At 41.3% G+C, this 9,669-nt stretch overlaps 2 protein-coding genes across 2 annotated transcripts in view; one reads left to right on the top strand and one right to left on the bottom strand.

Annotated features, from left to right (window-relative positions):
- nasp (nuclear autoantigenic sperm protein) overlaps positions 1 to 6,232 on the bottom strand; it is a 6,583-nt gene extending 351 nt beyond the window's left edge. The window contains exons 1-14 of the mRNA XM_022766305.1: positions 6,063 to 6,232; positions 5,611 to 5,658; positions 5,143 to 5,256; positions 4,700 to 4,780; positions 4,454 to 4,557; positions 3,647 to 4,107; positions 3,365 to 3,397; positions 3,214 to 3,284; positions 2,926 to 2,999; positions 2,358 to 2,546; positions 1,953 to 2,116; positions 1,670 to 1,756; positions 1,487 to 1,561; positions 717 to 848 (exon numbers count right to left, since the gene is read on the bottom strand). Coding sequence (XP_022622026.1) covers positions 717 to 848; positions 1,487 to 1,561; positions 1,670 to 1,756; positions 1,953 to 2,116; positions 2,358 to 2,546; positions 2,926 to 2,999; positions 3,214 to 3,284; positions 3,365 to 3,397; positions 3,647 to 4,107; positions 4,454 to 4,557; positions 4,700 to 4,780; positions 5,143 to 5,256; positions 5,611 to 5,658; positions 6,063 to 6,100 — 1,671 coding nt within the window. The 5' untranslated portion in view covers positions 6,101 to 6,232. The remainder of the gene's footprint in view (positions 1 to 716; positions 849 to 1,486; positions 1,562 to 1,669; positions 1,757 to 1,952; positions 2,117 to 2,357; positions 2,547 to 2,925; positions 3,000 to 3,213; positions 3,285 to 3,364; positions 3,398 to 3,646; positions 4,108 to 4,453; positions 4,558 to 4,699; positions 4,781 to 5,142; positions 5,257 to 5,610; positions 5,659 to 6,062) is intronic.
- Positions 6,233 to 7,230: 998 nt separating this feature from the next.
- The window catches only part of LOC111217294 (glypican-5-like), a 47,807-nt gene continuing 45,368 nt past the window's right edge, over positions 7,231 to 9,669 (top strand). Inside the window, exon 1 of the mRNA XM_022739083.1 lies at positions 7,231 to 7,468. Within this exon, the coding sequence (XP_022594804.1) occupies positions 7,291 to 7,468 (178 nt within the window). The 5' untranslated portion in view covers positions 7,231 to 7,290. The remainder of the gene's footprint in view (positions 7,469 to 9,669) is intronic.

The following is a 9,669-nucleotide window of genomic DNA, read 5'->3' as shown; positions in this document are numbered from 1 at the left end:
AAAAAAAAAAAAAAAAAAAAAAAAAAACAAAAAAACAAAAAACAAAGGCACTTAACATAACAGCAGAAAAACAAGTGCATGTCTATGTCCTCATCAAGAGAATTTTTCCAGATTGCTGGTTTGTCATGGAAGGCTTTGTAAGAGCTCTCACCACTGCAGTTCTCTCTAGTAATAAATGATTCTTTTCCTTTTGCAAATGGCAGCGCAGACAGCATTTATACAGAGAGATGTGAACTTCAAGTGATGCAAATAGACAATTTGTTTTGAGTCCAGTCTGACAATTTAAGACCGCATTAACTTCCAACCCAGCTGGTGCTACATCTCTAGTTAAGAGGCGCCCTGTGAATGAATAGTATTGTTTGCTTCTATACAGATGAAAGCCACTTCAAGAATTTGAGAAGTTTAGCTGTAACGTCTAGTCATTTCTGTACGTTTAGCAAAAACAGGTCCCAGACATGCAGTTTCATTACATTTACCAACCTGTATCAGTTAAAGCATCGACTTTAATGACTCCTCCCAACTTCCTAGGAGGCAATTATGTACTTTTGAGTTGGATTTAAGAGGCTGCCTATCAGCTTTTACAGATACTGAAAAAACAACCTGAACCTAAAATCAAATTAAAGTACGACTGGAGCTCCACCAGAAACCATATGCACGTCACAACACAAACTGAGTGTTGTTGTGCAAACGTATCAGTACATAAGCCTATCACTCGCCTCCTGTGATTTTCCCTCCTGGACTCCATTGCCGTTGCTGGCACTAGAGTCACCGCTGCCATTAACTGTGGCTTCCTGTTTCGCTTGTTTAGCATCAGTGTCCTTTACTGGGCTCTCCTCCTCTGGTTTCCTCTGTGTAGAAACATAAGAGCAGGACAAGGGGGTGGAACAGGAGACTGAAGGCTTCTGTACACAACCTTTCAGGTTGACATTTACAACAGTGCAAATGAAACCGAAGTTGACATAAGCAGCCATCACCAATTACGTCACAATTTAAAATTAATCATGCACAAGTCAGCCCATAATCAAAGTTTAATTTCTTGGATTAAGCTCCACCATAATGCAGTCACCTACAAACACACGCATGCCACAACTACACTACAGGAACCAACACAAGTCACACTTCAGTCACTGCACAGGTCACACAAAAGCCACAACACATCAGCAGAAAGCCATAACGACATCCCTACAACCAAAGCAGGCAAGCACACAGACCTTACAACATAAAGTGGGAGTACATGGCCAGTTTCAATAATACAGATTATAACTCCAATATGGAGTTAGTTGTGAGGGGTTTTATTCCTCCAACAGTTACTACATGACAGATCTGAGATTCATTCTGTCCAGCAAATAGAAGTGCAGCATCATTCACTTTTTGGCCAGACTTCCATCCCTGATGTGTCAGTTTTATCTGACAGCAATCAAGATGGGGGGGGGGGGGGGGGGGACCTTATTAACAGGAACCACCGTTAAGAGATAGTAGGTCTCACCTTTTTCCTGACAAGGTGGGAGATGTCTGAGACTGCTTTGGAAGATGAAGCGCTGTCAGATGATTTAACTGGAATCTGAAATAGAAAAAAAAGTTTGGTTTGATTGCTTTTGTAGGGGGGTTACATAGGGCTTTTTAAAGACATTTTAGGTTAATGTAATGTGCATCAATCCCATTTCCTTACCTGGCTGGCTGTTGCAAATGCTGCTGATGATGATGATGATGGGCCCCCGTTTTCACATAGGAATGCTGTTGAGGTCGAGGCACCGCCCTACAAGAGGGTAGTCAGTTACCCAGAGCTAAGGTTGCAACTTTTGATGCTGTTTGTACATTTATGCCACACTCAAGTAAAACCTCCTGGTAAATTTCAAACACCATCAGCACAAACTTTGGCAAGCTAAAATAAAAAGGGTGAACTCTCATGTTGAGGAAATGGTTTAAACCTGGGATGATGAAAGTCTACCTACTAGTGTTTGCTGGATGGCCTGGGAGGCAGTGCTGGCTGTTCTCTGGCTCTCCTTGGCATCCTCCACCTTTTCCCTGATGTCTGGCAGAAGTTGCTTCAGCTCCTCCATCTCATTCTTCTCTTCTGCTGCTCCATCTGCTGCATCTATCACCTCCTGCAACATGGCTGTAAACGGACAATGGACAGGTTTAACAAGAAAAACATGATACAGAAGCGTTACCTGGATAAATGCAGTCAGTTGCCATCTTGCTAAACTTAAGAACTGAGTATCTTCCAAAGAGATGTCACACTCTTCCAACCACCTGCCACTCAACTAATTCTGAAATGAGTTAGCCCTGAAGGTTATGTGCACAAGAAGGCCACATTTCTAAAAACATTAGTGCCAAGACAAAAAAATAAATCTTACCCAGACGGGTCTCGATGACTTTTATGGAGCTGTTGTAGTGCTGGATGGCCTGGCTGTACTGGTCCATGTAGCACAGTGTGGCAGCGACATGGTAGTGGGTCTCAGCCAGGAGACGACTGTGGGGAGACAAGTGCTTCAGCTGCAGGGTAAGACATTCCTGGAAGTCTTCTAGAGCCTGGGGGTAGTTACCTGGGGGAAAGACACATTTAATTTTTTGCAAACTGTAGCATGTTGTGTTTTCATCTGTATGCAATTGTATTTTTAGCCCTACACACATTGCAGCCTCTTCACACCATTCAATGATAAGAAATCAAAGCTTCAAAAACTGTAAATCCCTTAAGGCCCCAGTCATGTGTACAAACTATTGGATTGCCCCCCCCTCACAAAGTGTTAATGTTGATGAACAAAAACAAATGTTGATTCGATTCAGTTAATCACCTCTAAGGTTCCACAAGAAGCCATGTACATGTTTTAATGCAGAGAAAACTGAGGGTAAAAGCTGGGCCCCCTTATGAAAGGTGACAGTGACAAGTCTGTCTTGATATTTGGTCTGCTGTGAGAAACATACCTGATTCAGTACTGACTTCTCCGAGTTTCAGATATGCCTGGGCTGCCATCAGCTGCTCTTCTTTGCTCTCCTTTCTGGAAGAATGATATTAACAGGCAATTTTACCTCATTGTCTCACATCCTCAAGCAGGATTAGGGCCCTTAAGTCTGGATGCAGGAACAAGTGGCCTTCTTGAATTCACATGTTCAGTATAAAGCTTTCTAATAATTTCTTACATGTTGACATACTCGATTTTGAGCCATTGTTCTTAGTTTATCATCAACTTCATCTTGTAGAGTTGTCATTACCTTTTAAAGATGACTTTAGCCACCTCCAGCATCTCCCAGGCCAACTGCAAATTTCCAACTTCCTCCTCATCCTGAAAGAGAAGGCATGTCAGAAATGAACATTTATGAATGAACACAATTATGTCAAAGACTTCCATGTATGGAAACTCACTTTATCTTGTCCATTTTTTTCTCCATCCTCCTCCTCCTCCTCATCGTCGTCATCGTCGTCGTCATCATCATCGTCATCTGTGGAAAAAACAGGAGAATAATTACAAAGAGCTAGACACTCATTTTTCTAAAGTGCATTTTCAGTAGAAACCAAATGCAAATGTGCTCAGAAAATGGAAAAAATGTGCAGTTTACACTTGCTCCAGTGCATTCCCCTTCACCTTTTGCAACACCTGTTAATGCTGACCATTCTGTATTAAGCAATACCAAACTTGTGCTACACCCATCCACACCAACAGTGCTCAGTATCTAGAGATCTACTGCCCTCTGCTTCCTCTTCGTTCTGTTCGGCCTCTGGTTTGGATTCCTCATCCTTTGGCTTCGCCTCAGTCGCCTCTCCATTCTGCTCTTTAACAATTTGTACCTTCGCTGTCACATTTTCCTTTCCAGGAGATCCAGTAGGACTTTCTCCCACACCATTCACAGGAGCACCCGGGGTCTTCTCGGCTCCATTCACTGTGGTTTCCTGGACTGAACTCTTCTCTTGCCCATTCACAGGGGAGTCCGATGTTTTCTCTGATCCATTCACGTGTTTGACTGGGCACTCTGCCACACCATTTTCTTTTTTCACCTCAGCAGGGCTCTTTGGATCTTCAGACTTCAGCTTGTTGTCAGCTGCCACAGTCTCTTCCTTCTCAGCCATTGCATCATAGACCTGCTTTCGTAGCTCATCTCTAGTTTTTTCTGCACCAGTGTCACATGAGAAAACTGAGTTTTTTCTGACATTGATATTAACTTGACAATTCAATTTGGATTCATTTTGTCAGAGGAAATTTGTATTCCGATACCATCTTACTGTATGACACTGTATTGTTGTGTGTAGGCAGTCAAGTCTTTTAGACCCCTTTTTATGAGCTGGGGTTTACACGTGACTAAAAGAGTTGTTCTAACCCAACCAGAAAAGCCACTTTTAATATAAACTGAATTAATTTAGGGAAATGTAATCAAACTTTTATACAAGTATAGTCATTTGTCTATATGAAAAACTCTTATCCCCTTAATGATAATCAGAAGAGTTTATAACACTGACCATCAAGGTTGTTGGCACTCTCAATATTTGAGTTAGGCTGCTCCTCTTCCTCCGATTCTTCTGGGACTCCCTCCAGGGCATTACCAAGTACACTGTTCTCCATTCTAACCAAAACACAAAGGGATCTATCAGGTTATCCAAAGTAAACAGAGATACTGCTTGCAGGCTAAGGCCAAAGATTTTACTCTGAACCCAATTTCAAAAAACACCACACACAAATTACCCTAAAGCAATGCATCAACCAACCTGGCAAGCTCCAGTAGGGACTTCCCACACAGGAAGAGAGCCTCTCCACACTCATCTGCAGTGTCCCCATACTTCGCCGCCCTGGCAGAGACACAACACACAAGTGTTTAGAGGAGAAGATTTTGATGAGAAGGTCAAAGTACTGTCTAATATTACATCATTTAAAAAAGTCAAAAAACACACAACAATACTGGAATGTAGTTATAAGTAAAGGTATGATATGAACTCATCTCAATGAGCATTTCAGGGTTAGTGTAAATTCCAAAGCTGGTAAACAAACTTTCACTTTCAGTGTAACCAACACACATCCAGAGTGATTGATCCTCAGAAAACAGCCAGAAAATTAGTGAACAGCTATCTTTCATTACAAATATTCATATTAACAGTGATCGTTTTTTTCCGCCATGTAAATTAGTGACAGCTCTCTTCCCTCAAATACTTACAGCATGCTGCAGGCTTCCTGGAAAACACCAACAGCAGAGACAATGTCTCCCATCACTAGATGTCTGTTCCCCGTGCCAATCAGTTTCTTTGCCTCCTCCATGACGTCCACAGAGCTGCAAGGAAAGGAAAAAAAATAAATAAATAAAATAAAGTACATATGATTGTAACTTTTTTGTAGAAAAGAACTAAATCACTAATTTTTTCCTAGTGTAATTTTAAGGCCAGATTCTACTTTTCAACACAGCTTCAAACTTTGCTAAAGATGTCACTATATTTTGAATGCAAATCTGTTCTTCCTTTAATAAGAGCTGATCGTAATAGCCATTTATAATTGATAGTGCTGTGATGAAATGGAAGTTTATTTTGATGAAAGAAAATCCTTTGGGTGGTGGGGACACACGCACGCCAAGTGTTGCCTAACAATGTGAACAAATGCAGCGGAGTTTGCTGGGGGGGGGTGTACACACCTGTCTGCAGCAGCTGATGATGATGATGAGCACGGCTTCTCCTCCACACTGCAAAAGTTCAAACTTGAGTTTAGTCAACGCCAAAACAAGTCATCTGACCAGATCCTCAAGCGCAGCCAGAGTCGACACTCCGAAGTTTTACCGTTGGCTCTCTGAGTTTACGTCCGGAGATGTTAGCTGTATTGTTGTTAGCGCCGTATGGTGGTTAGCCAACTAGCTGAGCTGACTGGTGTTCTTTAACAGCGTAGGCAGCCACCGTAAGAAGCTGTTAACCATGCTGTTACTTTAATAGTCGCCATCACTGACTGCACGTTTGTATAATCCGTATATCTTCCAACCAATACTAAACACAGTAGGTCGCACACGTTAGCTTAAAGGCTAAATGCTAGCTAGCTGTGTTTTCCCAGCGTACGTTATAGTGACTGCAGAGAGAAATTACAAGCGACTCTTACCTCCCAGAGCTGGACGCGGTGGACGTTTCCTCTGGCATCTTTTCAGGACGATAGGAGAGACGGTGGAGAGAGGAAAACAGGCGGTGTTGTGCGTCTGTGAATGAAGTACAGATAGACCTCCTGTAAGAGTCTTTGTTGGCGCGCTTAAATAGAGAAAAGAAGGGTTTCTATTTCCGCCTAACTTGGAACGCGGGAGATTGAGTTTAAAGGGGCCGCAGCACGTATCATGATGTGTTCAACGCCCGTGGGAAAAGTACATGTCCTTTAAACGTTACATACCAGTATTGTTTCAAAAGAAACAAAAACAGTCTGCGGGCATTATATACTGGTCGGTTCACAAAACTCAACACCACACTGTGACGGGGTTTAATAGCTTTTTGATGGTTAAAAACCTGTAGATACAATAGGACGCAGGCCTACACTTCTGTTAATCTTTGGCAGTGTTTCACAGCTGTAATTAATTAACCTGACCTGGACCCAGATAAATAAAATGGAGAAGGGTGAATGGATGGTCGGATGGTTGGATAAACCATCTAAAAAATATATAATAATAACAATAATATATAAGTAATGTAAGTTAAAAAAAAATTAAAAGTAAAAAAATAATTGGTCGCTTGGTGAGTGTATATTGAATTTTGTATTATTATTTTTTCAATCAGGAGCTGTTAATGACTGCTTTGACACAGAGTGACCAGCAGGTGGCAACAATCCTCCAATTTTAAACTGTTTTCCACTGATTCCGCTTCACTGGTAACAATCAGTCAAGTTTAATGGACCCAATTTGCAGGAGCAGCTGTTTTAAAATGAAAGATAGGCTTTGCAAAATAAATAAATAAAAGTACGACCCCATAACTTAGTGAAATGTGAGTGAATTGTTCTTATTCCTTATGATTGTTATGACAGACATGCTTTTATTGTGATGTCTGTTTCTTGACTGTAAAAAGTTTTTGTGACCATTGCGATAACTGCTCCACAGCCACAGCCACAGCCACAGCCACACGTTCTCAAACTAAAGAGTATTTAGAAGAGCTGTGAGCGCACATGTCAATTAAGTAATTGAGCTGGAGTGAGTGAGGGAGTGAGGGGGAGGAGGGCGCTCAGTCTGACTGTGGGCTCCAGACGGACTCACAGGCTGCAGATGAAGTTTTCAGTCGCACTGCGCCGGACGGGACTCTCTGGGATTCATATTAAACATCCAGACTCTCTATCTTCTGACTGAGATGTTGCGATGTTCCGTGCAGCCTTACAAAACGTGGACTTGTTTTGGTTGATTTTGCTGTATTTTGTTTTCCTACCGGGGACCGGCTGTAGATCAGCCGATGCAGACAGCTGTCATGAGGTGAAGACAGCCTACATGATGCGCCAAATAGGCCCGGTGGAACTGGTGCCAGACACACCGGGAACAGGTCAGTCAATCCCTTTGGAAATATAATAGCATAGATTTTTATAAAAGTTGTTAAAAAAAAAAAAAAAAGAAACCTGGTATACACAGAGGCGGGATGTCACTAAGTACATTTACTGAAGCTCTGTACTTGGATATCACTCTGAGGCAAACTTTCAATCCCACCATGTTTCTAAGTAAAATAGGAACTTTTTACTCCACTCTATTTATTTGCAAGCAATTAACTTCTTAATTTGCAGGTGGAGATTTTAAAATCAAAACACATGATGACTTTATAAATTACAATGCAAGTAATAAATAAAACCAATGAGCAATTTATTCAAATGAGCTCCACCTTGACCAACCCCACATCAAATTGTTGTGTGCATATCAATGTAGCCTATAGGTAACAATGATCCAATATGTAATTTATCCTTATATAACAGCAGTAGGGACATTCTTCTGCATGCGCTAATGACGTCTTCATTTATGATTAAGTACATTTTGCTGATAATACTTATGTACTTTTATTAATGTAAATATAGTACTTATAATTGAGTATTTTTGCAAAGTATTCCTTACTCAGGCAAACGGAATCATATTCGTCATTCACTGCTGGAAATACACATGGCCACTACTAACCACAGTAGTATTAAAGTTAATATCGCTCCTGCATTGAAATCAATGATACTTATAAAACATTTTGATTGAAACATGTGATTGTGACTTGTGGCCCACACAGGGTTTAGACCCATAGCTTTAAAAATGCAAGCTCAAATTCCAAATATTAGAGATCATCACTGTGCTGCATGAGCCAACACCTAATGGAGAGAGGCTATTTCTGTTGAAAACTAACCTAAATAGTGTGGAACACATATATAGATCTCCTAAAAGCACGCTTGGCTATAAGTGGCGGTGTTAAGATGCTGTTTTCTAAATGCGAATGCCCATTTTAGATTTTCCTTTGGCTTAAGCGAGTCTCTTTGCACATTATTACTGACCTGCAGACTGCTGCAAGTGTGCAACCATTTCTTAATTGCTGAGTTCATGGAAGATCGTCCTTTTCAGCAAAATGGCACCCAAAAACAAAACACAGAAAGGTGGTTCTTGTCAAGGTGCAGATCATATTCACATTATATAACCAGCGGACATAAGGTAGTCTCTGCTGGACCTCAGTAGATGAAACCCATGCAGCTGCAAGAGAGGGAAAAGACACTGTTAGATTCATTTAACTGAAGGTAACCAAATAAGGCATTGTAATATTTCTATGATGTCACTGTTATTACTGCGCTGACTGGCAGTGCGCCTTGTGCTTGTGATTGTTAACAGCTAGTTAACAATATAGTGTGGTGACCTTAGCAGTCTTTGGCAGAATTGTCTGCTAATTATAGATAATTACGACAGCAGAGTCTTTGCACCAACTCTGCTCAACATCTCTGAGTCTTTTCGTCTGGCGTTCATTGATCTGCTGTGGGCCATGGATGAATTAGCCTGAGAAAGATTTCATTTAAAGTAGGTTTTCCACAAGTGACTGACTGTTTTCTTCTTGACTAAGACAAGGACACAAACACTTGCACCTGACTGGACATTTTCTTCTGTGATTTTAACAAACAAACAGAAAAAATTTGTTCAGGAAATGCTGTAAAATTTCTATAAAACTATCAATGGAAATTGCCTATGGATAGTTGAGCTTGAAGTTTCATCAGAGTGTGAAAATAGCAGTTTCAATTCTTTTTTCAGACTTTAATCTTGTAGGAAAAAACTGAGTTTACGACTTGTAGTCTGACTGTAGTCAGGCCCCCAACCAACCTGCTGTGCTAACTGCAAATGAGGAATGCACCATACAATTACCAATAAATAGTAGTTATCTCAGTAATGTATTCCATGGTCAGCCAAAGCTAATATGAATAGCTCAAAGTCTGACACAGATCTGTGTGTGTGTGTGTGTGTGTGTGTGTGTGTGTGTGTGTGTCTGTGTCTGTGTCTGTGTGTTTGTGTTTGTGTGTGTGTGTGTGTGTGTGTGTGTGTGTGTGTGTGTGTGTGTGTGTGTGTGTGTGTGTGCGTGTGTGTGCGTGTGTGTGTNGTGTGTGTGTGTGTGTGTGTGTGTGTGTGTGTGTCTGTGTCTGTGTCTGTGTGTTTGTGTTTGTGTGTGTGTGTGTGTGTGTGCGTATGTGTGTGTGTGTGTGTGTGTGTGTGTGTGTGTGCGCGTGCGTGCATGCGTGTGTG

The sequence above is a fragment of the Seriola dumerili genome, unplaced genomic scaffold (assembly GCF_002260705.1).
Source record: "Seriola dumerili isolate Sdu_G_001 unplaced genomic scaffold, Sdu_1.0 BDQW01000002.1, whole genome shotgun sequence".
Lineage (NCBI taxonomy): Eukaryota > Metazoa > Chordata > Actinopteri > Carangiformes > Carangidae > Seriola > Seriola dumerili.
The sequence above is the reverse complement of the archived record's forward strand: the minus strand, read 5'-3'. Positions and strand labels throughout refer to the sequence as shown.